General features: G+C 60.6%; 1 protein-coding gene across 2 annotated transcripts in view; it reads left to right on the top strand.

Annotated features, from left to right (window-relative positions):
- Positions 1-26,505, top strand: part of KCNJ12 (potassium inwardly rectifying channel subfamily J member 12) — a 33,274-nt gene extending 6,769 nt beyond the window's left edge. Inside the window, exons 2-3 of one of the 2 annotated variants that reach the window (XM_082679637.1) lie at positions 17,969-18,090; positions 24,333-26,505. In XM_082679637.1, coding sequence (XP_082535763.1) covers positions 24,395-25,678 — 1,284 coding nt within the window. In that variant the 5' untranslated portion in view covers positions 17,969-18,090; positions 24,333-24,394 and the 3' untranslated portion in view covers positions 25,679-26,505. Of the gene's footprint in view, positions 1-17,859; positions 18,091-24,332 lie in introns of those variants that run through there. The other variant, XM_082679638.1, reaches the window with a different exon arrangement.
- Positions 26,506-26,745: the final 240 nt, after the last annotated feature.

The raw sequence follows: 26,745 nt of genomic DNA, 5'->3' as shown, positions 1-26,745 counted from the left end.
GCCTCAAGCTGTCGGAAGCACCTGCCCGGCTGGGGCAGCCAAGTTGCCCCCACCCCCACCCCAGGCCCCAGGAGCCTTCAGAACCACTGGAGGCAGTGCCTCCGAAAGTCCCCGGACAGCCCCGGAACGGCCCAGCCCCTCCCTCGGGGCTTCACAGCAGAGGAGACCCGAGCCACCCTCTTCCTTTCCTCTGCCGGCCCTGCCAGCCAGAGCCTTGCGGCACCTGTGGGCTCTGGCCCCGATCCTACAGCAGATGCCCCAGCCCTGAGGCTCCAGAGCCAGGTGACCAGGCCCCGGGTCCTGTCCCGACCCAGCTGCCCTCCTGGTGGGCCTCAGGGGTCCCCCAGTCACCCTGCCACAGATCGAGCACTGGTGGATGGGGAGTGAAGGGGGAGCAGCGCCCCTGGGGGCTGTGGCCCGAGCCCTTGGTCTCAGTCTCCTCCTCTGGGAACTGGCGACACGAGGCGAGGTGGTTGAGCAAACCCACACACCCGACGTGTCTGCCCTGCCCTGCGAGGGGCAGCCGTCCTATGGGGTGGTCCATCAGCCAGGTCCAGAGGAGAAGACAGAAGTGGGGTGACGGGGGGAGCGGGTGGGCTCTGTACTACTTTCATACCAAGTCACCACAAACTGGGGCTTAAAACAAAACAGATGATCGTCTCTCCGTTCTGGGGGCCAGAGTCTGAAATCAAGATGTCGGCAGGGTCGCTTCCTCCGAGGATCCACCCCGGGCCTCTCTCCCGGCTGCCGGGGCTGCTGCGGCCCTCGGGGTTCCTTGGCGTCCCTCCAGTCTGCACCTCTGTCTTCACGTGGCCTTCTGCTCCCTGTGTCTTCTCTCCTCTCATGAGGACGCTTGTCATTGGACTCAGGGCATCCTTATCCAGGATGGTCTCATCTCCACATCCTTAGTTACACCTGCACAGACCCTTTATCTAAACAAACTCACATTCAGAGGCACTGGGCTGGGTGGACATATCTTTTGGGGGAGCCGTCACTCAACCCGTTACACGTGGTCAACCTGGATATGCTGCCCTGTGTCTCGACTTTTTCTTTTTTAAGAAAAACGTATTTTTTAGCAACGTATCTTGGAGACACAGGCAGATACGGTATGCTTCGTTCCAGGGCCCCTCCAGCCCTCGGCTGTTATCACGTGTAACGCTGCCATGATCACCTGGGTACTGAGGTCCTCGTGCCAGCGCTGTCCAAGCAAGAAGTCCAGAAGCGGCCCTGCTGGGTCGGAGGGCTTGTGCCTTTGTAGCTTTTAGAGCTACCACCGCTGCGCCCTCCCGGGGTGGTCCCCGCCCCTTGGAGAGTTGAGCGTGCCTGGGTCCCACTGTGGCCTCCACCGCGTCTGTTTTAGAGCCAGTGCAGCGTTTCTTCCTGTTGAAACCCCTTCCTGTCGTTCCCTTCCTGGCAGAGTGGTCATTTCCCTGACCTTTGCCCTCCCCCAGGTTGAGGTCTTTGGGAGTTGGGTGGGTGCCCCTGCCATATATCCCGTTGGGTCCTCATGGCTAGCCCCAGGGGTGGGAAGCAGCTGCCCTATTTCCAGATGCCAACACTGGGCCTCAGAGAGATCGCATAGCAGCCCAGCCCATCTCTAGCAGTCTGTCTGCGCCTGGAGCCCGAGGGGCCTCCTCAGGTGTCTTGGTTTCCCTGCAAGCTTCCCTGGTGGCACAGTGGTTAAGAATCTGCCTGTCAAGGCAGGGGACACTGGTTCGACCCCTGGTCCGGGAAGATCCCACATGCCGCGGAGCAACTAAGCCCGTGCGCCACAACTACTGAGCCTGCGCTCTAGAGCCTGCGAGCCACAACTACTGAGCCCACGTGCCACAACTGCTGAAGCCTGCGCGCCTAGAGCTGGTGCTCGGCAACAAGAGAAGCCACCACAGTGAGAAGCCCGCGCACCGCAACGAAGAGTAGCCCCTGCTCACCGCAACTAGAGAAAGCCCGCGCACAGGAACGAAGACCCAGTGCAACCAAACATAAATAAATAAATTGATTAAAAACCCCCCAGCACTCTCCTCACTGGAGGGAGAGGGCTGGGTTTCACTCCTGCTGGCCCCCCTGCCCTGGCCCCATCCCTGGGCCACCAGGCAGAGTCCCTCTGGAGATGGCTGGTGAGCTGACAGGCCACTGTGATACCCTGGACTGAGGCCGTGTGCCCCGGGGGCCTGGGTGTCCTCAGCCCCCTCCCTTGGCTCCTGGCAACCGTCAGGATATTTTGGGGGCTCCAGCAAAATGCCCGCCTTGGTGGTGGATTCAGCAGCCTGTGGTGTCACTGGGCGCCTTTATTTCTCAGGGAGTGCCGCGGTGTTTCGCTGAGACTTGGCGCCCAAAACAATGAAAATGACTGTTTCCTTGGCGTCTTCTGGTGCCAGGCGCTGCGCTCAGTGCTTTCCCGAACATCATCTCATTTAATTCTCAAAATGTACTGGCCAGGAGTGGAGCAGGGATTGAGAGATGGGGTGCTGAGGGAGGCAGGTGGCCAGACCGGGGAGCCCCACGGCTGGGCCCCCGGCGCCTCCAAAGGCACAGGGGCCTTTGAGAAGGGCTCTCCCTTGAGGGCAGGCCGAGACCTGGGCTGAGGATCTGGGAGGTGCAGTGTTGGGCATGAGCCAGGTTAGCCTGGATTTAAATGGGGCAGCCCCCCACGCCCCCCTGCTGTGTGACTCCAGGCAAGCAGCTTCACCTCTCTGAGCCTCACTTCCCTACTCTGAGAAATGGGGCCAAGTTTGCCCCGTTCAAACTGTGATTGTGTGTGCCCGGTGTTAGAACTGTTTCAGAAGTCTAGATGATGGAGGAGGGTTCTCAGAGTCCTGTCCACTTTACAGGTGGAGAGACTGAGGCCCCAAGGGGGGAGGGACTGAATGACCTGCCACCCTCCATCCCCTGTGACCTCAGCCACAGGACATGGGGCTGGTCCAGTCTCCCTCGTTTTTACCCTCACCGGACTAGGATAGAAAGACAGACCGTTATTTGAGTGCCTGCTCTGTACTGGGAGGCTCGTGCAAGGGAAAGATTTAAGTTCTCGGCGTGCGGGTCGTGCCCCCTCTGTCCATTTCTTAGGCAGCGGTGGGGCTCACATCTGTCCGAGAGCCCCATGTCCCGGGAGAGCCCCCCACTCCCGTAGCTGCGTCGTGGGCATGCTGGGCTTTCCACAGACCTGCACGCGAACCTTTGCTGCTTGGGGAGACAGCAGGGTGGCCGATTCACTCACCGCTCGACTTTGGACCCGGGGGAAATGCATCCGCGTGGCCTGAGCGAAGTCTCTGCAGAAGTGGGGATGCTGGGGCTTGTGGAGCAGAGAAGGTGCCCCAGGGGAGGGGCTCTGGCCTGGCCCAGCAGGAGGCCTCCCAGGGTGAGTGTCCAGCCAGTGGACCTTAGAGAGCCCGTCAGAACCACCCCTGGTGCCCTGGTCCCCTGCCGTCTGCCTCCTGAGCCCACCTTATCCCTCCTGGACATGCAGGAAACCAGACTTAAAGGACGTGAGCCCCTGAGTCCAGTTGCAGCCTGCACTGCCCTGGGGCCTCATGGACCCCTCTCTTGCTTCCAAGCTTGGGGCTCTGGCCCCAGACCTGCCCCCTTTCCACCCAGAACCTGGCCTCTTGGTCCGGGGGCCCTGCCTCCTGAGGCTCTCCGGGGTCCTGGAGTCTCCGCCGACAGTGTGGCCTCCTCATTCCTGAGAAAGTCAGAGGAGGACCTTGCAGCTCCCACCTCCCGCCACCTGCGTCCCCTCACCGTGCCTCCATCCCTTTCCTGTGGATGGACTGTTGTCCCCCACGGCCACTTGGCCCCTCTGCCTTCACCTACCCAAGGCCATTGCTGTGGTGTCTCCCTCTCCCCGCTAGCCCCTTCCCTGCACCCTGCACCTGTTCCTTCCAAAGGCGATCACGGAGGGCCTGCCATGGGCTGGCACTGCCTCCAAGCACCAGGACACGCCAGGGGACGAAACAAAGCCCTGCCGGCATCCATCTGCAGTAAAAACTCTCAGTAAACTAGGAACAGAGGGAAACTTTCTCAACTTGGTAAAGGCACCTACAAAAGTCCTGGAGCTGACATCATACTTAATGATGAGAAGCTTGGCTTTCCCACTAGGAACAAGGCAAGGAAGTCCTCTCTCACCAGTGCTTTTCAACATCGTACTGGAAATCCTGGCTGATGAGATAAGACAAGAAAAGGAAATAAAAGGTATACGTATTGGGGAGGAAGACACAAAACTGTCTCTGTTCACGAATGACATGATCATCTATGTAGAAAATATGAAAAAATCGACAAGAAAACTCTAGGAACTAATAAGCAGTTACAGCAAGGTTGCAGGATACAAGGTTAATGTACAAAAGTCAATCAGTTTCCTATATACCAGCAGTAAACAAGTGAAAAGTGAAATCTAAAATGAAAATCACAATACCATTTCTATTAGCACCCTCCCCCCCAAATAAACCACCGAGGTATAAATCCAACAAAACCCTGATGAATGAAATCAAAGAAAAACTAAATAAATGGAGAGATATTCCATGTACACGGATAGGAAGACTCAATATTGTTAGACATCAGTTATTCCCAACTTGATCTATAGATTCAATGCATTCCCAATCAAAATCCCAGAAAGTTATTTTATGGATATCGACAAACTAATTCTAAAGTTTATATGGCGAGGCAAAGGACCCAAAACAGCCAACACAGTACTGAAGGAGAAGAACAAAATTGTAGAACTGACACTAACTGACTTAAAGACTTACTATAGGGACTTCCCTGGTGGTGCAGTGGTTCAGAATCCGCCTGCCAATACAGGGGACACGGGTTCGAGCCCTGGTCCGGGAGGATCCCACATGCCACGGAGCAAATAAGCCCATGCGCCACAACTACTGAGCCTGTGAGCCACAACTACTGAGCCCACATGCCACAACTACTGAAGCCCGTGCGCCTAGAGCCTGTGCTCCGCAACAAGAGAAGCCACCGCAATGAGAAGCCTGCGTACTGCAACGAAGACCCGACACAGCCAAAAATAAATAAATTTTAAAAATAATAAATAAATTTATTTTTTAAAAAAGACTTAACTATAAAGCTACAGCGATCAAGACGTGTGGGGTTGGCAACAGGACAGACAGATCAATGGAGCAAAGTAGAGAGCCCAGAAATAGACACACACAAATATAGTCAACAGATCGCTGACAAAGAAGCAAAGGCAACACAGTGGAGCAAGGATAGTCTTTCAACAAATGGTGCTGGAAGAACTGGATGTCCACACGCAAAGAAGTTAATCTAAACACGGACCACACACCCTTCACATGAATTAACTCAAAATGGATCCTAAATGTACGTAAAGCACAAAGCTATGAAATTCCTGAAGATAGAGAAGGAGAAAACCTCGATGACCTTGGGTATATGCCTTTTTAGGTACAATATCAAAGGCATGATCTGTGAGAGAAATAATTGACAAGCTGGACTTCATGAAAATTAAAAACTTCTGCTCTGGGAAAGACAACGTTGAGAGAATCAGAAGACAAGTTACAGACAGGGAGAAAATATTTGCAAAAGACACATCTGATGAAGGGCTGTTATCCAAAATAAAGAACTCTTGAAACTCAACAATAGAGAACAAACGACAAACAGACAATAGGAAAAAATGGGCCGAAGATGTGAACAGACACCTCGGCAAAGAAGATATACAGATGGCAAGTAAACATATGAAAAGATGCTCTAGAGACTTCCCTGGTGGGCCAGTGGTAAAGAGTCCGCCTTCCAGTGCAGGGAACGTGGGTTTGATCCCTGGTCAGGGAACTAAGATCCCACATGCCACAACTACTGAGCTTGTGCACATCAACGAGAGAGCCCGCGTACCTCAAACTACAGAGCCTACGCGCTCTGGAGCCCGCGTGCCACAACTGGAGAGAGAAAAACCTTCACGTCACAACTAGAGAGAAGCCCACGTGCCACAAAGAGAGATCCCGTGTGCCTCAACTAAGACCCCATGTGGCCAAATAAATAAATATTAAAAAAAAAAAGAAGAGGTGCCCCACATCATTTGTCAGCAGGGAAATGTAAGTTAAAACAACAGTAAGATACCACCACATACCTTCAGAATGGCTGGTGAAGACGTGGAACCCTCATCACTGCTGATGGGAATGCAAAACGCTGCAGTCACTTCGGAAGAGTTCAGCAGTTTCTTACAAGACTAAGCACACTTTACCGTGTGACCCAGCAACCCTAACTCTAACCCTTGGTATTTACCCAAGGAAGCTGAAACTTACATCCACACCAAACGCCGCAGGCAGGTGTTCACAGCAGCTTTATTGGTTATTGTCAAAACTTGGAAGCAACCAAGATGTCCCTCAGTAGGTGATGGATAAATAAACCGTGGTCCATCCTGACAGTGCAGTATCTTTTAGCACTAAAAAGAAATGAGCTGTGAGGCCATGGAAACACGTGGAAGAACCCTAAATGCATATGACTCAGTGAAAGAAGCCGGTCCTAAAGGGCTACATGCTGTGTGATTCCAGCTATATGATGTTCCGGCAAAGGCAGAACGGTGGAGACAGCAGGCAGATCAGCGGTTGCCGGGGTGGCGAAGGGGAGACGGACAGGCAGAGCACTGGATATTTAGGGCAGTGAGCTGTTCTGTGTGACACTGTCATGGTGGATACAAGTCTTTGTACATTTGTCCAGACCCACAGAAAGTACAGCACCAAGGGTGAGCCCCGAGGTAAACTGTGGCCTTCGGGCGATGCTGACCTGTCAGCGCAGGTTCACTGATGGCGGCGAAGGTCCCGCTGTGGACAGCCCGCTGTGGACGGGTGTTGCCGGTGGGGAGGCTGTGCGTGTGCGGGGTCGGGGTGTGTGGGAAATCTCTGTGCCCTCCCCTCAGTTTTGTTGTAAACCTAAAACTGCTCTAAAAACCACTCTTGAGAAAAAAAGAGAATCCCTGCCCTCACGTGTCCGTGGGCAACTGAGCATAGACTCCTGAATTAGTGATCAGGGAACATGTGAGAGGGTAGGGCCGTCTGAGCAGAGACCCTCGTGGAATTGGGGAGGAGCTGGCCGGGGTCTGGCAGACTGCAGCTGGGCTCGTGTCTCTTTCACGTGTCTCCTCATAAAAGTGGATCGCAGTGAACCAAGGTGATCTGTGTCGAGGGGCTGAGCCCCCTGAGCCCGTGGGCGTGCGGTGGGAGTCACGCCACCCACTCGGGGTCCCAGTGGAGCCGTGGGACCCTGGGGTCCCGCAGGCCTGGCACACAGTAGGTGCTCAGTTGAGGGGCACAGATGTGGACGTGTGTGTGCCCAGCAGGCATGGATGGGCTCCCCAGGGAAGGGGGCGTCTGCCTGCTGCTGGGAGGACAGAAAGGCTGGCAGGGGACAGGAGCCCCTCTCTCTGCACCCCACAAAGGCTGCAGCTGCTCCGGGTGGGAGGCGGGGGCACAGCTGATCCCCCACCCCCTAATCAGCCTGTCAGTGCCGAGGAGCCTGCAGGAGCTCCCATCAGGGCTGTGCCGGTGGCTGGATTCGGAGGGAGTCCCAGCCACCTGCTTCCCCTTGGTCTGGGGGCTGGCGCTGCAGGAGTGGAGGGTCTCATGGACCCCCACCCTCCCTTCTGTGCCCCTCCTTACAGCACAGCATCCTCAGGGGGTGGAGCCCAAGCACGTGGGTTCAGAGGGTGGGCCTGGGACCAGCCGTGTAGGCGGGGTCGGGCCATCTGAATGGCAGGCTGTGTAGACAGTGCGGGGTGCTTCGCTGTGTGTGCTGCGGCCGTGCAGGTCCCTGACTGTGGCGGGCGCGTGTCTGAGTGTGTAAGCGGGCACGAGGAGCGCGTGCGCTGTGACCAGTGAGGCGGCTATGACCGATGGCTCAGGTGGGGAAGGGCCGTGCCGCCCCGTGCTCTGTGTTTTGACCCTCGGTAACTTTTAGGTCCCCGTGTCTTTCGTGGTCTCCTGTCCCATCACTCTGCTCCCAGCGTCTCCCTGGCTCGTGGGTTCTGTGGCTCCCGACACCCCTGGCTGGAGGGAGGGTGTGGGCTCCGGGGTCTCAGGAAAGGACGTTCCTGGAAGCTCGCGCTGCTTCGGACTTTGGTGGATGTCGACACGTTGCTTTGCTGTGGTGACCCCGGAAGGCGCCGGTACTCTCTTTACCCCCGTTTACAGAGGAAAGCATGAGGCTCAGAAAGGTTAAGGGGTTTTCTGGGGCCCGAGGTGCTCCTCTGAGCCTGTCTGGGAGTGTGGCTGTGGCTGATGGGGAAGCCGTCAGAAGGCCAGCTTCAGGGCCCCACGCGGTCTGCCCCCGCGTCGCTGCTCACCCCCGCCCCTGTGCCGCCCTTCCTCGTGGGCACAGAGTCTCTGCGACTCCCTGCCTTTGTGCAAGGCCTGGGGTGCCTTTTCTTCCTTGCTTATGGGGCCATCACGGTCCGATGGCCATCAATCCGGTGCTGGGACCTTGAGTGCCCCTCTGGGGGCCCCAGACCCCTGCCTGGGTTGACCTGCCAGTAGGAGGTGGAGGCTTGAGTGGCGGGAGACTGGTGGACCCTGGGCCGTTAGGGCCCCTTCAGCCCTCCCTTCCATAGCTGACGGCTGAGTGCCCACTTGGCCAGGTGCCGGGCTGGTCCCTACCACCCATTATACAGATGGGGCTTCAGAGGTCGGGAGTGCAGCCCCCATGCACCTACTGCTCCACCCTCCAGCTGTCACGCCGAGCACTGAGGGTCCTGCGTTTGGGCCAGGACGTGGCTCCCCAAAGCTCGGGGCCGGGGGTGCCACTGAGAGTCAAGGGGGCTGTCCCCACTGCAGGACATTGCCAGTCACTGGTGCTGGCCTCTCCTGCCACCCCACAGGTGGAACAGAGAAGGGGGTGGGGTCTGGGCTGTAGCCCACATGGTCTCCAATGTTCAGAGGCCATCTTCCTGTGCCTCGGTTTCCTCCGATGTCAAAGCAGGACTCTCGTGAGGCTTAAATGAGGACATCCAGGTAAAGTCCCTGGGTTCCAGGTAGGCGTGTGGCAGATGCCCAGAGAGCATGGGCACTCCTTACCGCCATCTGCCCTTGCTCGTGCCCGGCCCTGGGCTGGGTGACAGTCAGATCTAGAGGCTCAGGGCTCCAGGCTGGGGGTGAGGGGATACGTAGCGTGGTCGCTCTTTGGGCCCCCGCGGCCAGGCCCGGGCCGAGGTGTCACTCAGAGGTCCCAGCTGCCCTGGCTTGGAGTCGGGTGGGGTGAGGGGCTGTCTGGCTCTCAAGGGCTCGCTGAGGCCGGAGCACACCTGGACAGGCCCGTGGGCAAGGCAGGGACACCAGGGCTCAGAGGGGGGCTGCCAGGTGCGTGAGGCAGAGTTGGAACTGGAACTCAGAACTGGCACCCCGCAAAGCCCGTGCAGTTCTGTGGTTCGGCAGGCGGGCCGCTTCGTGCTTTGCAGACGACGTGAACGCCAGCGCCATGACCACTTGCTGAGGGGTTCTTGTGTGAAGGCCTTGTGCTGGGTGCCACGTCTTGCGTGCCCACCCCACCCTCAGAGGGCCTGCTGGTGCCTGTCGTACGCATGAGGACACAGGAGCTGCGAGGCGGCCGCACTGCCCTCCGGACCTCTAGCTGGCTCCGTTCCCGGGGTCTCAGGAGAAGCCAAGGTCAGGGGTTGCCCAGGGGGTGGAGGTCGGCAGGGGCTTTCCAGAGTTCCCTGCTCTAATGCCAATGTGGCCAGGCGAGGGGCACCTTCTCCGTGAGGGTGACGACCGGAGGTCAGCGCTAGGGTTCGAGGGCCCTTCACACTGTGCTGGTAGCTGGGTCCTTGGAGGTACCAGAACCAGGCAAGCGGCCCTCCCCTGGTGTCTGGAAGGTGGGCTGGGCTCTGAGGCAGGGTCGCCTCACCACGTGAAGGGGCCCCACATGGCTTCTGCTTCAGGTAGCAGTGGGGACTGACTGCCCTGAGCCATTCTCATCCCCCTGGGGCTGTTCCCTGCACGCGTCAGGGGGGTTCGCGCAGGGCATGGATTGGGGCACATTATCAGTCAGGGTCACACATCTGGCTTCCGTTCCTGGCTGTGTGACCCTGGGCAAGTCACTTCACCTCTCTGAGCCTCAGTTTCCTCTTCCGTAAAACGGGAGTCATAGGGCTGCTCTGGGACTCAGTTAGGGAGGTCAAATGCTGTGCAGTAAAGGCCCAGGCTTTGGGGCGGCTTGGCTGCGTTTAGTCCCCAGCTCTGCCTCCTACAGGCTGTGTGGCCTCGGGTGAGTCACTTCGGCTCTCCAAACCTCAGTTTCCTCATCTGTCAGATGGGGACAACAGCAGACTCTTCCTCACAGGGCTTTCTCAGGGCACAGGGAGGCAGGTAGGGCAAAGCCCCTGTAGATGTGAGCGCAGGCCGGTGTGAGCACCTCGCACTTCTGCCTGACGCAGCCCGTGTCGGGGTCTCAGCTCCTGGCTGCTCGCGGGGTGCAGAGCACCGGCGGTTTCATCCCCGTGCACGCTGTCTGATGAGATATAAATAGCGTGCAATGTTTGCGAGCGAGATAGGGAAGCGTCTGGCCGGGCCCTCCCTCCCCACCCAGCAGAGGCAGCGAGGCTGGCGAGCTGGCCGCGGGGATGGGAAGGGGATAGGAGCTCGTGAATAAATCATCACACGATCTGGGCTAATGCACTGGCCACGAGGCAGCGCGTGCCGTTAGTGCGTTAACTGTCCAGAGAGGGTGGCTGTGTGCGGCTCGGCCCAGCGTCCCCTGGTCTGCAAAGTGCCTGGTGCCTAGGGTGCCCTCTTCCGGGGCTTGGTGAGTCTGTAGAGTGGGGGGCCCACCCAGTCCCTGACTGCTGCCATCCCTGGTGGGCTCCCCGGGACTCTGAAGGGACCCCCCACACCAGGGGCTGTCCGCCCGCTGGGTCCTGGGACCTGTGGCAGCCCTCGCTGGGTTGGGACAGGTGGGCCGGGTTGCGGTGGGAGCCGTGAGCGGAGCCTGGGGCTGCGCCTCACCCTCACAGCCCTCCAGCTCCTTCTCTTCTTTGTGTTCAGTGGTTTGATTTTTTTTTTTTTTTCTTTTGAAGCAAGGCTGCCCCAGCTCAGCCAGTTACCAAGGTGACCAGACCATCTTCACCACCACACAGCCACGGCCAGGGCTGGGTGAGCGGCTTCGGTGCGTGCACACGGACGTAGCCTGAACGTGTGTGCGTGCCTGTGCCATACCTTGTGCACACGTGTGCGCACACACAGCTCGCACATACGCATACACATGTGCAAGAGCAGGCGCACGGAGCCTCACCCCATGTGTCCAGCCTTGGCATGACGTAGGCACAGATGCATTCTCGTGAGGACACAGCCCACGTGCCTTTGGTGTGTTCCCGCGGGGGAGCAGGGACGCACAGACATGCGCTGCCCGGTGTGAGCAGCGGGCTGCCAGCTTCGTCCCTTGCGCCCTGGTCTCTGTGTGAGTGGCTGCACAGCTGTGGAGTGAAACACAGCATATCCAGACTCCAGGCCACTGCAGCCCCGCCTCCCATGCACTGCCTTCCCGCTGCTGCCCCTCCCTGGTCACCTCTCTCCCAGGTAAACTACCTGCCCCCAAATCCTTGACTCAGAACCTGTTTCTGGGGAAACAAAGTGAGGCCAGGTGTGTACGTACCACGACGCTCCTGGAATAACACGTACCCGCACCCCAGGCCGTGTGTCCATGCAGGATGTGTGCACCCATGAGCACGTTGGTGTGCTGGTCCCGGCTCTGCACCCTGTGCGTAGACTAACAGCTGTACTAGGCAGGCAGTAGAATTGGGCCCCTTTTACAGATGTGGAAACTGAGGCAGGCATTAGTCATGTAAACACGTGCCTTAGAGGTGGAGGAGGGCAAGCTGGAGCTGGCAGAGGTCGGGACCAGGTGTGGGGGTGTCCCACGGGCCCCCAGCCTCCCCAGGACTCCCTGCCTGAGGACGGCACAGCCCCAGGCACCGACTGGCCTGTGGCCTTGGGGCACTGCATTCTCTCTCTGACCCTGTTGCTTTCTCTTTGGGCAGTGTCTCACAGGATTGTTGAGGGGCGCACACAGTTGGTGCTAAATAAAGGCTCCAGGTGTGAGAAAGCTTTTCCTGGGGCTCTTAGTGGCCATCCTTCCTGGGCTTGGGGCAGAGACCTGCAGCTCACACCCCCTGCACCAGGAACCATGCCCCCGCAAATATACCTTCTCTTCCTGGGCGCAGGCTCAGAGAAGGCTGGTGGCTCAAGCCAAGGTCACACAGCACAGCAGGGCCTCATAGGATCCAGACACCAGGCCCCTGCCCCACCAGTCTTGGACTTTCAGCAGCCCCTGCCTTCCCACAGCACCAGTTAGCCATGAGGGAGAGGCAGCCAGGCAGAAGGCTTCCTGTAGGAGGTGGTCCTGAGCCCCTTGGAGAGACTGTGGTTTCTCCTGGAGACATCAGGGCCAGGTATGTGTGGTCAGTTCCCGGGCCTCTGTTCCCATGGCCCTGAATCTGGGTTCAGATGAATCCCACCCAGCTCTGGGTGGGCCAGCTGTGTGGCCCTGGGCATGGCGCTTACCCTCTCTGAGCCCCAGTCTGTTGCGACTGTGTGAGCTGAGGTAGCACGTGTCACGGTGTTCACGTGTACAGTTCAAGTTGTGGGGTTGGAAAAGCGTGTGTGGCATTGAGGCCACAAGCGTGGGAGGCTGCAGTGGGTCAGAAGGTCAGGCGCCCTCCGGCTTGGCGCTTTCCCACACTGAGCCCCGGTCCCGGTCTCGTGCAAGGCAGGAGGTGGAAGCGTTTCCTCTGAAAGCCATTTCTGCAATGTGGATTGTTATAGCCTCTGGCAGATGGGAAAGAGGAGGCTCGCGTGCCCCCATTGGCCGTCAGGCGTCAGGCCGTGTGTCCCAGGCAGGACGGCTCTCCCTCTGAGCGCTCCCTCCCCCGTCACCTTCTCTCCCTTCTGGCACACTCGGCTGCAGCCCCACTGCCCTCCCTTGAGTCCCTTGAACACATGGAGCAACATTCCAGCCTCAGGGCCTTTGTCCGTGCTGTTCCCACTTCTGGGAACACTGTTCCCACGTTCTCTCCTCCAGAGGCCTCGAGTCAAATGTCACCTCCTCGGAGAGGTCTTCCTATGCCCACCCTGCCTCTGGAATGACGCGGGTTCCTTTCTCCCCGGCATGTTTTTTGTCCGCCTTGTCCCACTTGGATCTCGGCCCTGAGCGCCGTGTCTGCACATAGTGGAGGCCCAGTAGGTGTCCGCTGAGTGAGTGAACGCCGAGTGCGGGTGGAGGCCCCAGGCCTTGGCAGTGCTGCCGGAGCCGAGCTGGCAAGGGGACCCTGGGTGGAGTGGTGGGTCGTCCGGAAGCCCACCCTGTTTTCCCAGACTCCTGATCTCAGAGCACGGCCTCCAGCCCGTGCCAGGGTGAACCCCAGCCCTCAGAGGTCTGTCAGGCCCTCCCAGTGAATCTTCTGTTCCCCAAATAAAGCCAGATTTACACAGTGAGGAGGGGAAGAGGAGGGAAGCTGAGAAAGCAACTGTCCCTGTGCTCCCCCAGCAAGCGGCCGGGGGTCAGGCCGTGTTCTGCCTGGCCTTTGCCTGTCAGGCCTCGTGCTGGCCCCAGCCTGCTGTGAAGCTAGGCAGCCCCTGGCTGAGAGGGCTCCTTAGGAAGGAGGCGGCTGGATGCAGAGGGACAGAGGCCAGACCCCTGGGTGCTGGGCTTGGAGCCGTGGCTCATAGCCTGGTGACTGTGGACACACGTGCTCTTTTCCGTGACTTACTTCCTCCTTGGTCAGAGACGCTTGGGCCATCTCACCCGGAACATTCTCGGGTGCAACGCCAGGCACTCACAGAAGCTAGGCATTTGGTTCCAGGGGTCCAAGAAAGATGTTGTGGGGACCTGGCAAGGAGTAGCGGCAGTTCCAGGGAAACCTCGGAAGGCTTCCTGGAGGAGGCATCCTTTGAGCTTGAAAGATGAAAGGCAGAGAGGGGCTTTCCATGGTGAGGGGCCAGCTCAGGCTGAGGCTTGAGGTGTGGACATTCCTGAGACGTCACCCACTGAGGATCGCAGGATCGCACGATCATTCCTACTGTGTGCTTTTCTCTTGTTGATTTATAAGAACCCTTTATATATTAAGTACATCAATCCTTTTCATAACAGACATGTTATCATTTCCCTTTTATTTAGCTTATAGTGGGTTTTGATAAGCAATATCATAAATATTTTTACGTTGGCAAATTTTCCAGCCTTTTCTTTCATGGTCTTTCTTGTCCCAGGCTGTTTCTTGTCACTATCTCAGGTCCATGCCCTCCTCTGCGCACTTAGAAAATGTCTGAGGCTTGAATTAAGTTGAAGCTTGAAAAATTACAGCCGTAAGAAAAATAGACACCATGGTGCCTTTGTGCACTGGGTCCCTCCCATCCTGTCCATCTGGTCTCTCCTTCCTGCTTGGAGGTAAGGTCTAGTCCAGGCCCTCCAGGGACCTGCGGCCCCTCTTCAGAGTGAGTCAGGGGCTCAGAGATGTGATGAGGGCAGGGCGTGGGGGACCAGGAAATTTCCAGCTCCTTGTACTAACTTGATGAAACCCCATCATGAACCCATCGACAGATAACATTATTAATCCCATCTCACAGGTGAGAAAACTGGGCTCAGAGAGGTTATATGACTTGCCCAGGGTCACCCAGGAAGGGACAGAGACAAGATTGGAACGCAAGCCGTATTGCCTCAGAATGTATACTTTCTCTGGCACCCCAGTGCCCTTGGGGTCAAGTCCGAGCTCATTGAAATGACTCACAGGGCCTCTCCGGGCCTCCATTTCCGCAGGCATCAGTGCAACGCCTGTGCACACAGGCACTCAGCACACCTCCGCCCTCACTGTTATTAGGGTGACAGGGGTGCCCCTGCCTGTCTCTCTATACCCGCCTCAGCCCCAAATCCGTAGGGTCCTGAATGTTGGGACCGGAAGGGCCAGCCCCCTCGTTTGCAGATGGGAACAGGGAGGCTCCGAGGTGGGCGGGACTTGCCCGAGGCCCAGTGTGTGAAGAGCAGAGCCGATGTGCACCCTGACCTGGGGGACCCCGGGTGCCCTGCGCTGTGCTGTGGTCGGTCTCAGCCGGGCTGTCTCCGGGGAGGCCCTGCCCGCGACTGGGTCAGACACCTCCCCTGGGCTCCGAGGGCTCTGACCGCGGCCCCGATCCTGCCCGTTGTGTGTGCTGCCTAACTCGCTGTCTTCCTGCCCGGTGGGGACGCCCCTGGCAGGCGGGCACTCCTGGTCCATCGCCAAGTCCGTGGTGCCCTCAGGAAAGTTTGCCTGCCAGAGGGAGGCCCAGAGAGGGATAGGGGCCTACCCTAGGTCGCACAGTGAGTTTGAGCAGAGCTGGGAGCCCCAAGAAAACCCCAAGACCCTCCAGGTCCCACTTGCTCCTGGGACCCAAGGAAGCCCAGGGATGGGGCAGTGATGTAATGGCCACTCTGGCAGAGGGCACCAGGGGTCTCTGTCCTCTGCTGCTTCCAAGGGCCTGGGGCCAAGGACACCCTGTCTCTCTCCTGCCCCTACCCCCCAGGGAAGGATGTTCTCAAGATAAAAATACCCTCGGAAACATTCCCTGGTGCCTGGCGTGACCTGTCATCCGCCGTGGGGGCCAGAACTTCCTGCCCTGGCTTCACCTCGGGGCTCGGAGAGTGGACACCTGTCCCTCCCGGCCGCTTGGCGCAGCCTAACCTTGTGTCGGTGCGTGCAGCCTGTCTCCAGGCCGTGGAATCTGAGGGGCCGTGGTCACTGTGGTTGCTGTGGCCAGTGTTTACTGGGCGCCCCTGCCAGCGATGACACCCCTGGCACAGAGGAGCGGGGCGGCCAGGCCCCTGCACCCGCAGAGCTCAGCCTGTTGGGTGCGTCCTGAGAGCATCACACCAGGCCGCACGGGAGGGTCCGGGGTGCCCCAGCTTCCCATCGTGTCGGGCGCCCCGATGGTTGTCAGAGCAGGAAGACCCCTCAGACAACGCTGGGAGGACCGGTGCTTACCGCGTGTCTGCTGCTTACCGGACGCTGCGGCAGGGCCTCGGTCTGCCTTCTTCACAGCCTCCCCAGGCAGGTGGGATCTACCCATTTTGCAGATGAGAAGCCTGAGGCCCAGGGAAGTTCCCACTGGGAGCTGGGGAGCGATCAGGCCTCGAATGCAGGGCTGGGAGCTCACTGGAGCCTGGGCCCCGCCGCTCCGGGGGAGGCTGTGATGGTGGCGACCGAGCCACCTGGTGCCAGGCCCATGCTTAGCGCACACCTCCCCCCAGGTTGAATTTCACAGGCACATCCTTGGGGAGGCCGGGCAGGAAAGGGAAGCGCCTCGCCCCAGGCTGACAGGACGGCCCTTGCTGGGAGGCTGAGGGACAGTCTCACTGTTACATCCAGTCACCCCTGTCACCTGCAGGCGTTGCCCCTGCTCCGGCCCCCCCTGTCCAGGACTGTGACCGCCACCCAGGAAAGTGTTTGGTGAACTTCAGAGGGTTGGGGGTCACGTCTCGTGGGCCATGGCCACTGCAGGGGCAGGGGGAGCGCTGGATGGGGTGTCAGATCCTGGGCTCTTGTCCCCAAGCTGCCATTCACTCTGTGGCTTTGTGACCTTGGGCGAGGCCCTTCTCTGATCTGAGCCTCCGTCTCCTGCTGTGTAGAGCGGAGCTGGTGTTGCTTCCCTCCTAGAAGAACGCCCCTTCCAGGAAGCAGGGAGTCAGAGGCTGAGGGGCTTGGGGCAGGCGGGCTGAGTGACCACGGGAAGCGGGGAGGGCAGGTGCTCCCCTGCTTACCGCCCCCTTCCCTCCCCACGGCCCTGTGACACCTCCTCTGCTCTCGGAGACCCGGCACGAGGGACCTCACCTCCCCCAGCCTCAGTTTCCCCGTCTGTCCCTCAGGGTGGGCTGCGCAGGTTGGAATGACTGAAACCGAGACCCAGCACACAGGGCCGGGCACAGCGGGTGTCCACTCCAGGGCAAGGACAAGGTCAGTGACCCGGGAACGGGTCCTCGCCGTGGGGAGTCCAGCTGCGCGATGGGGTCTGGGATGGAGCCTCCACTGGCTTTAGAAGGAAACGGCTGAGAGCGGCCAACGGCAGGGCCGCTGGCTGCTGCTCTAGGAGCAACGAGGGTGGGGAAGCAGGGCCTGAGGACTGGGCATCTTGCGGTGGGAGCCTGGAGTGAAGAGGGACCAGCCAGGCCACCGCTATCAGAGCGAGCAGAAGCCCTGAGCCGGGAAGTGACGCACCCAAGGTCACACAGCTCGTGAGGGGCGGAGCTGCGACTGGAGCCCAGGTCCGTGTGCTTCTAAACCCACTGCTGGCGCTGCCCCAGGAGACTTGTGATGTGGGCCGACTCACAGCAGTGCCCTTAATCCCAGCTGGAAAATCCAGTGCCACTGTGGACTCCCGCCGGCGTCGGCTGCAAGAGGGTGACCTGCACGGACGCCGTGGCCGGGAGGGCAGAGGTGACGGGGCATCTCGGGCTGGCTCGCCTCCGAGGCTCCCGAGCCCCTTCCCGCTGCTCTCTGCCCTGACCTCACAGCGCACTGCCGTGGAAGGCGGGGGCCGTCCGCCCACAGCGGGGCCCGTGGGGGGCGTGGGGAAGGCTCTGCAGGTGGCCAGGCGCACAGGCTGGGCCCCGAGGTCCTCTGTGGCCCGAGGAGAGTTCCCACAGTGCCCGTTCTCTGGAACGGGAACAGCAGCGGGTCCAACTTCTTGGGGCTGTCATGAGGCTTGCCTGAGTTGGTGTCCGTGAAGCAGCTACCGAGTGTCTGGCATGCAGCGGGCACTCAGTAGCTGGCAGCGGTCATTTTCTCTGGGGGCACGCCTTGTTCTGCCCTCCTCTGGTTCTGAAGGGCTGTTATGGACAGGCTCGCGGGCTGTGAAGCTTTGGGGCACTGGGGTGGGCTGGAGGCCCCTTCTACCTCCCCTGGGGTCCTGGGAGGGTCCGGGGGACAAAGCAAGCAGAAATGGGGGTTTGTGTGGAGGTTGATGACTGTGGAGCTCCCCCAAGGAGAGTGGTGACTGTGCTCTGTTAACTTCAGGGTCTTCCAGCCGCTGAGTCCTCTCCAGCTGGTGCCTGGGAAATGGCGGCCTCTGCTAGTGCAGCCTTGAAGACAGTCACTTGCCTGGTGAGCACCGTTACTTAGAAGATAGGATTCCAGAGGTAAGATTAAGGTCACGGATATGCACCTGTCCACGCAGTCACGCTCATCTGTGCCTCCACCCACCCACTCATCTCTGTGTCCACCTACCCGCGCACCCATCCACCCGCCTGTTCGACCTCTCATTCACCCATTTTCCATCCATTAGTTCCACACATCCCCCCATCCATCTAACTGTCCACCCACGCACCCAACCCAGCCAGCCATCTTTCCATCCATTCATCCCCCCAGCCATGCAGCCACCCACCTACCCATCCATCTATTCATGTGTCCGTCCACCCACCCAATCTGTCCATCCATCCATCCATCCATCCACTCGTCCGTCCATTCACTCACCCGTCCGTCCGTCCATCCATCCACCCACCCATCCATCCATCCACCCACCCACCCACCCACCCATCCATCCATCCATCCACTTGTCCATCCATCTATTCATCCATCCATTCACTCACCCGTCCGTCCGTCCATCCATCCACCCACCCATCCATCCATCCATCCACCCACCCACCCACCCATCCATCCATCCACCCACCCGTCCGTCCGTCCATCCACCCATCCATCCATCCATCCATCCATCCACTCATCCGTCCATTCACTCACCCGTCTGTCCGCCCGTCTATCCACCCACCCATCCATCCACCCATCCATCCATCCACTTGTCCATCCATCTATTGATCCATTCACTAATCCGTTCGCCCAACTCATCTAAGCAGTTTTCACGCACCTAAACGAACCATGCCTCTGGTCCCCCGCATCCGTCCATCCCCGTCCGTCGGCCCTGTTCATCCATCCGCACGCTTGATCTCCCACCTGTACTCCATCCGCACGCTTGACCCCCCACCTGTACGTGTAACTGTCTCCTCAGCCATCCCTCTGTTCAGCAGCTCATTCCCTCGTCTTTGTCTGAACACTGAGCATTTCCTGGGTGCCCCCGCCGTGCCAGGCCTGCACCAGCCTCTCTGGGCCTCTGAGGTTGGCCCGAGGTGGGGCCCAGGCAAGGCCAACTCTCACACAAGGCGGAAAGTAGCTTCTGGTCCTAACAGGCGAAGCCCAGGGCCAGAGAGTGTGAAAGGGCTTCGTGAAAGCGGTGGGCTTCTGCTGACTCCCGACCCATAGGGGGATTTCCAGCATTCCCATTGGCTGTGATTGGGGGGTTGGGCCACAGCGGGCAAGGCTCGCCACAGGAAAACCCTCAGGGACCTGTGGCTGTGTAGGTAGGAACGGCCTGGACAGGGAGGTGTCTGTGGACAAGCTTCTGTCATTCAGGAGCTAAAATACACAGGACCTGGGAAGGGAGTGGATCTGGGGGCTAAAGGAGAGGGAGGAGGCCAGGCTTGTGGCTGGGCTAACTGGGGGAGTGGTTGGACTGCCCAGTGACCCCACAGTGGGGACGAGTGGAGGGAAGAGGGGAGGAAGCTTTGGAGGAGAGGGGGAGCATGTTGGCCACGTGGCCTGGGAGGGGGGCCCAGGGGCTGAGGGGCCTTGGGAGGCCGAGTAGAGCAGGTGCCCCGAGTATGCCCGTCGTGGCAGGCAGCTGCTCCTGGGGCATTAACTCCCTGGCATGCCGGTGCACAGGCAGAGTGGAAAGACTGATGTTGGTCTTTTGGGTGGAAAGACTGGTGTTGGTGGTTGGAAGCTGGGCAGGTGGGCCTCGAAGTGGTGAGGGCCCGGGGACAGCCAAGCACCGGCCATTCCCATGCCCAGCACAAGGCGACACGTCTCTCCTCCGGCCTCACAGGGGCCTTGCAGGGGCCTGGCCCAGGAGGCCTGCACGGTGTTGACCCCAAACGTTTGCAGGCCATGGGTGACCGAGGCCGGCTGAATGTTTTGGGGAGGGGAGGGAATGTGCCTGGGAAAGGTGGGTGGGCACAGGAGATGGCCGTGTCTCCCCAGAGTGTGAGAACAGAAGTGTCGGCCCCCTAACCCGCCACCTCCTGTCCAGGCCAGCTCTTGGCTCTCCTCAGCCAGCCTCAACCTCTTCACTGGACCCTGAGGTGCCAGCCTGTTCTCCCCTCCCCCCAGGCCTGCCCCCCGCCCCCACTCGGCGCCCCAGTCCTTGGAGCCTGCCGCCCCTGAGCTGCCCCGTCTCACTGCAGTGCACCCTCCAGGCCTGGCCCACGCCTCTCACTTCCTGCGTGGCTGAGCAAGGGCGCCCTTCTTGGAGCCTCCGTCTTCCCGCCTGCAGATGAAGGACTGGGTTTTGCAAGCTCTCGGGCTGAGTGTGATGGGCAGTAACTGGATAAGGATCCTGTGGCCACCACAGGGCGCAGTGCGAAAGCGCTCTGTGACGGCTTAGTATTTCTGCCTCGGGCACGGGCTGGGGGGAGGTGTATGTGGCTGCACGCTGGCTTTCCCTGAAGCAAGTGATTTTTAAGGAGAGACCATGGACTTGGAAGGACTTGACCATGAGGTAGTGAGTGCCCTGTCCCTGGATGTTCCAAGCAGGGCCTGAATGGCCACAGGTCAGGAGTGCTGGTGAGGGTCTTACCTCTGCTTTCACGGGCTCAGATTGGGGTTATTTGTGTCTCATCACCATGTGGCATTGCAGGGACCCTGAGGACCGAGGCTTGGAACACAGTGTCATGTCCACAGTCTGGCCTAGGGGAATGGGGGGGGGGTTGAGTTCTCTCCTACCGCCCCAGACCAGGAGCTCACTCCTGAAAGGCTGTGTGACCCTGGGTAAGTGACTCAGCCTTTCTGAGCTTCAGTTTCCTCATCCAGAAAGTCACACTAAGGGATTACGTGAGCTACTGGAGCTCTCAGCGCCCGGCAGGTAGTAAGCACTTGGTGACTCTGCTCATCCCTGTGAAGGGGTCCTGCCGCCTGGGAGGCCTCCCGGGGGAGGGGGTCACTGAGCTTCTCCTCGGTGCCCCCTCCATTGATCCGACTAGTCCGTGCTTTCTTGGCCTTGGCCTGGTCTCCTCCGGACGTTGCTGAAACCTGAGGCCCAGAGCCTCGGGGGACCTGGCATGGGGTGTCCCGCTCCATCCGGGGGCACTTTGCGATGACTCTTGGCCCTCGGGTCATGTGTTAGCTGCCTCCCTAAAAGCTCCCAGCCCAGGCCCTGCTGGTGCGCCAAGCCTGCCGGGTGCCGGGCCCTGGAGACGCCGGGCTCGGGACAGCTCCCCCTCCCCTCGGGGTCTCTGGGTCCAGCCTGCTGGGCCTGCCTCACTCCCAGTCTCCAGTGCTGAAGTCGCCTAGGCTGGCTCAGGTCGGGGACCGTAGTGCCTCTCTTCCCTTTCCCTCCCAGCGACGCCTGGGAACCCCACTGGCCAACCTGGGCGTCCGACCAATGTAGTCTTAATTATTGTCTTTACCATCTATCTCATCCTGGCCCACAAGGTGTTTTGTGACCTGGGACAAGTCTCTTCTCATCTATAAAATGGGGAGCCGGCCTCCTTGCTTGCTACATCCTCTTCCAGCAAAGCAAATCTAATTTCCTTTCTGTCTGATCCGTGTGCACCCGTTGGACAGGAGCCACAGCGGGCTGCACGTGGCTGGTTGAGAATCTTGTCCCTCATTTCTTTTTCTTTCTTTCTTTTTTTTTTTGGTCATGCTACACGGCTTGCGGGATCTTAGTTCCCCGACCAGGGGTCACACCCGGGCCCCCTGCAGTGGAAGCGCAGAGCCCTAACCGCTGCGCCACCAGGGAAGTCCCCCACATTTCTTAAACCGAGTCCTTAAAGACCACAGAGCCCCGTAACCTTCTTGCCTTGGGTGTGCAGAGGGTCGCTGGACGTTTGGCAAGTTTGTGGTGCCAGAGCTGCTACTGTGGATCCTCTTCTCGGCCTTTCTCTCTGGTAGTGTGTTCACCAAGCGCCCGCGAGGTACTCCCCCACCCTTGGCATCTCATGCACGCACACGTATGCGCACACGCGTGCACACAGAGCCGCCCGCTGTGTCTCTGCTCCTTGGCTTCGGGGGACTTTGCACAGGTGACTTTGCTGCGAGTACCAGTTTCCAGCTCTGAGAAGTGAGGGAGTGGCCGCGAATGTGACCTGTTGATTTTCGCTGTGGCTTTAGGAGGAAGACCAGTAGAAGAGGGGTTCCCAGGACTGTGCAGCACAGTCTGGGTGCGGCCCAGGCGCCCAGCCCAGGCAGAGATGCCAGTGGTCACTGCGAGCTGGCCAGGTGGGAGGTTGCCCAGCTGCCGGGAGCAGTGTGCCAGGCTGGGCTCCTCTGGCCTTCGAGTCTTGCGATTCTGTCCCCCGCAGGCCTCGAGCTGCTCAGAGCCCCACCTGGGGCAGCCATGACCCGCTGGACGTCCCTCAAGGCCTCCTGGCCACACAGACCTGCCCCTGGTGATCCGGTGGCCTGCTGCTGGCATCGGCGTGCCCCAGACCTGGCCACCTCCCCCTGGAAGGCCCAGGAGTCTAGGGCTGAGCTGTCTTCCTGGCACAGTCCACGGGGTTCCCACCACCACCGGCTCCTGGACCAGGCGGGAGCCGTGTCCACCACTATGGCCTGAGGCCTCAGCTCCTCAGACCCAGGGTGAGGCTGTCAGCTGCAGCAGCCGTGGGGGAAGGATGGCAGCCTGAGCAGAGGCCGCCGCAGAGCCTGGGGTCCCCACGGTGGGAGGCCTTGTGTTAGACAGAAGTGGTTCTGCGCCCAGCTCTCCTGCCTAGTGGTTGTGTGGCTTTGAGGAAGTCACTTGACCTCTCTGAGCCGCCATCCAGAGCGTAGAAGTAGCCACGGTAGCTACCTCCTCGGGCTTCCGAGCGGGTGACACACGAGCGTTTGCTGACAGGTCTGGCCTGCTGTCCCTGTGGATGGATGAGCTGGTCCGGGCAGCAGGGAGCGCCCTGCACCTGCCAGACCTGGGGATCCAGTGGCTCCAGCGACCGGGCAGGCCCTGGGCGGGGTCTGCAGCCTGGCTGGCCGTGTGGGTTTGGAGCAGAGGTCAGAGGTCACCCCGTCCCACAGACCAGGGCTGGGTCGCAGTGCTGCCGCCTCCTCTCTCCTGGCCTGGCCGCCCTGGACCTTCTCTGGGGCCTCAGTGTCTCATCACACATGAGCACCCCGAGGCTCAGCTAGCTCTGACCTCGTCGGGCGACTGGTGGGGGTCGGGGGGCGTGGGCTCCATCCGTAGGGGGCGCAGGCCCACCTCTTCAGCGCCCTGCCACGGCATTCCCGCGGGGCACCCGGCGCGGCCGGCCGGCCGGCCTCAGTGCCCGCGGGGCCAAGTGGTGTCGGGGTCTCCGGTCTGCGGATGCCTCAGCCTGGCACTCACAGGCCAGCCCAGAGCCGGCGGGGCACCGGGGGAGGGGTGGCCACCGGCCTGCGCGTCTGGGGCTGGGGTGCCTGCCCCCAGCCGTGAGAACGGGGAGCGGCGCTGTGGAGTGTGCCCCGTGTGTGAGGACGTGCGCCGGCCCGGTGCTCCACCGAGGGGTCTGAGGCTCCCCACCTGCTCTTGTTCAGCGCTGAGGAAGGCGGGGTGGCGGAGGCCCCCGGGCTGAGGTCCGGGGTCAGCGAGCCCCCTGGTGATGGGGTGGCCACGAGCACAGCATGTGGGCAGCGAGAGTGGGCGCCTGCGGGGACAGCGTGAGCCTCAGGAGGACAGGTGGGGCCCGGCTTGAGGCGTCTGTCATGCCCGGGTCTAGGCCCTGGGGGTGAGACAGCAGTGAGCAAACAGCAAACCACCCGCGCTCAGGGACTCGCGGTCTCGTGGTGGGACGGTGGGTGCAGCCCCAGCGAGCCATTGCTGTCGTTATTACTATCGTTACGAGGTCAGAGGCCGGTGCAGCGGGATTACCGTGGGGTCCTGGGTGGGGTGCACAGTTTGCCCAGGTGCAGGGGGGCCCTGAGACACCCTTGTGGCCTAGAAGCCAGGGCCTGGGAGGACGGTGTCCGGGTGGGCCTGGGGGCGAGCAAGGGCGAGACTGGAGGTGAGGTCTGAGGGGTCCCAGCAGAGGGCGCACTGACTCCTGGCGGCTGCCGTGGGCACTGGCACCGGCGTGGGAGTGGGGAGGCTGGCGAGGTGGCCGTCATGCTGCTCTCGGCGGGTGATGCCAGGGACTCAGGCCGGGAGGTGGGAGGAGGGGCTGGACCCTGAATATCTTTGCAGGCAGAGCCCTTGGTGGGGGAAAGGGAAACTGAGGAAGAAGCCAGGCTTCCCGTCTGGAGCAGCCGGGAGAGGGGAGGTGGCCGAGGAGCTGGCTGGGGTGAGGCCGGGTCGGGGTGGAGGCGCAGGCCGGGTGGCTGCTCTGCCGGCCTCACTGCCAGCCTGCTGTCCCCTCTGTTGCAGGAGCTGCCCCGCCTGGAGCCGGCCCGGGGGCAAGCTGGGGTCCCACCGCCCCCGCCCCCGGGATGACCGCATCTGGCCGTGCCAACCCCTACAGCATCGTGTCGTCCGAGGAGGACGGGCTGCACCTGGTCACCATGTCGGGCGCCAATGGCTTCGGCAACGGCAAGGTGCACACTCGGCGCAGGTGCCGGAACCGCTTCGTCAAGAAGAACGGCCAGTGCAACATCGAGTTCGCCAACATGGACGAGAAGTCGCAGCGCTACCTGGCCGACATGTTCACCACTTGCGTGGACATCCGCTGGCGCTACATGCTGCTCATCTTCTCGCTGGCCTTCCTCGCCTCCTGGCTGCTGTTCGGTGTCATCTTCTGGGTCATCGCCGTGGCCCACGGGGACCTGGAGCCGGCCGAGGGCCGCGGCCGCACGCCCTGCGTGCTGCAGGTGCACGGCTTCATGGCGGCCTTCCTCTTCTCCATTGAGACGCAGACCACCATTGGCTACGGGCTGCGCTGCGTGACCGAGGAGTGCCCGGTGGCCGTGTTCATGGTGGTGGCGCAGTCCATCGTGGGCTGCATCATCGACTCCTTCATGATCGGCGCCATTATGGCCAAGATGGCGCGGCCCAAGAAGCGCGCGCAGACGCTGCTGTTCAGCCACAACGCGGTGGTGGCGCTGCGCGACGGCAAGCTGTGCCTCATGTGGCGCGTGGGCAACCTGCGCAAGAGCCACATCGTGGAGGCCCACGTGCGGGCCCAGCTCATCAAGCCCCGGGTCACGGAGGAGGGCGAGTACATCCCGCTGGACCAGATCGACATCGACGTTGGCTTCGACAAGGGCCTGGACCGCATCTTCCTGGTGTCGCCCATCACCATCCTGCACGAGATCGACGAGGCCAGCCCGCTGTTTGGCATCAGCCGGCAGGACCTGGAGACGGACGACTTTGAGATCGTGGTCATCCTGGAGGGCATGGTGGAGGCTACGGCCATGACCACACAGGCCCGCAGCTCCTACCTGGCCAACGAGATCCTGTGGGGCCACCGCTTCGAGCCGGTCCTCTTCGAGGAGAAGAACCAGTACAAGATCGACTACTCGCACTTCCACAAGACGTACGAGGTGCCGTCCACGCCCCGCTGCAGCGCCAAGGACCTGGTGGAGAACAAGTTCCTGCTGCCCAGCGCCAACTCCTTCTGCTACGAGAACGAGCTGGCCTTCCTGAGCCGCGACGACGAGGACGAGGCAGACAGAGAGCAGGACGGCCACGGCCCCCAGGCCAGGCGCGACTTTGACAGACCCCAGGCCGGCACCGCCCTCGATCAGCGGCCCTACAGACGGGAGTCCGAGATCTGAGCCGCCAGCGGCCAAGGTGCAGCATCCGCCCCGCCGGGGAAAGGCCCCGACTCCCGCGAGGGCCCCGGGCCAGAGCGGAATGGGCTTGGGCCCTGGTTGCAGACTCAGTAGAGTTTTAGATGTTTTACGTTTCTTCACAGCGGCCTGGGAATGTTGGTGGAAGAGTGGGTGGCCTGAGTGGCCTCTGAGGCCAGAGCAGGCCTGGGGGCGGGGAGGTGGCCCCCCGGGGGGGCCGGGCCACAGGAGCTGGGGGCTTCTGCCTCAGGGGGGAGCCACAGCCTGTCCAGAAGCGGCTCACCAGCTGCCCGGCCTCTGTGGGCGAAGGCCGGCGGGCTGCAGTGCACCTCGCTGGTTTTTAACTTGGGGAGAAACACCGGGTTTGGGCTTTCTCGACCTTAGTTTAAGACTGTTTACAAAAAAAAAATTAACATGTGATTGAAAAAAAGTTTTGTAATTTGAGGGGGGGTGGGAAAGGACAATTAGAATTCCATTAGTCTGCCAGGATGCAAGTAGCTGGGGGGTTCCAGAAGGTCCCCGAGGCTGGGCTGGCCTCTCTTCCATGAAGGCCGGGCACGTGCCCGACGCCGCGGCCTGAGGGCAGGCATGGAGGTCAACCCCACCTCCCCACCCCTCTGTGCTTTACGCGCACGGGGTGAACTGGATTTCCTTTGGAATGGCAAAACCAAGACCTTGTTAATGATCATAACAAGAGCTTTTCGGTGTCACTGGGGTGGGAGTCAGGGCCGGGAAGAATCCAGTCTGAGCTTTTTAAGTTTGACTCTGTACCTCCTTTGAGGTGCATCTCAGGGCCGGGATGGGACCTGCCTGCGGTGGAAGGTCTGCTCCCCCCCTCCCCCCAGCCCCACCCCCCCTCCACGACCCCAGCCCGCCGGATTCTCCCTCCTTTTCTGCCCTGTGGCCTCCATCCCCTTCCCCAGAGAGGGGCAGCTGGGGAACGTAGGGGTGGCTCCATGGGAAGGGGGTCAGCTTCCCCGACTCCAAGGAAGTGTTTCAGCCCAGTCCCCACGGGGCCCAGCATGAGTCGTGCCTTAGAGACCCTGGGGGGG

This window comes from Grampus griseus (assembly GCF_964374135.1).
Source record: "Grampus griseus genome assembly, chromosome: 20".
NCBI lineage: Eukaryota > Metazoa > Chordata > Mammalia > Artiodactyla > Delphinidae > Grampus > Grampus griseus.
Note: the sequence above shows the minus strand (reverse complement) of the source record. Positions and strands in the feature narration are given on the sequence as shown.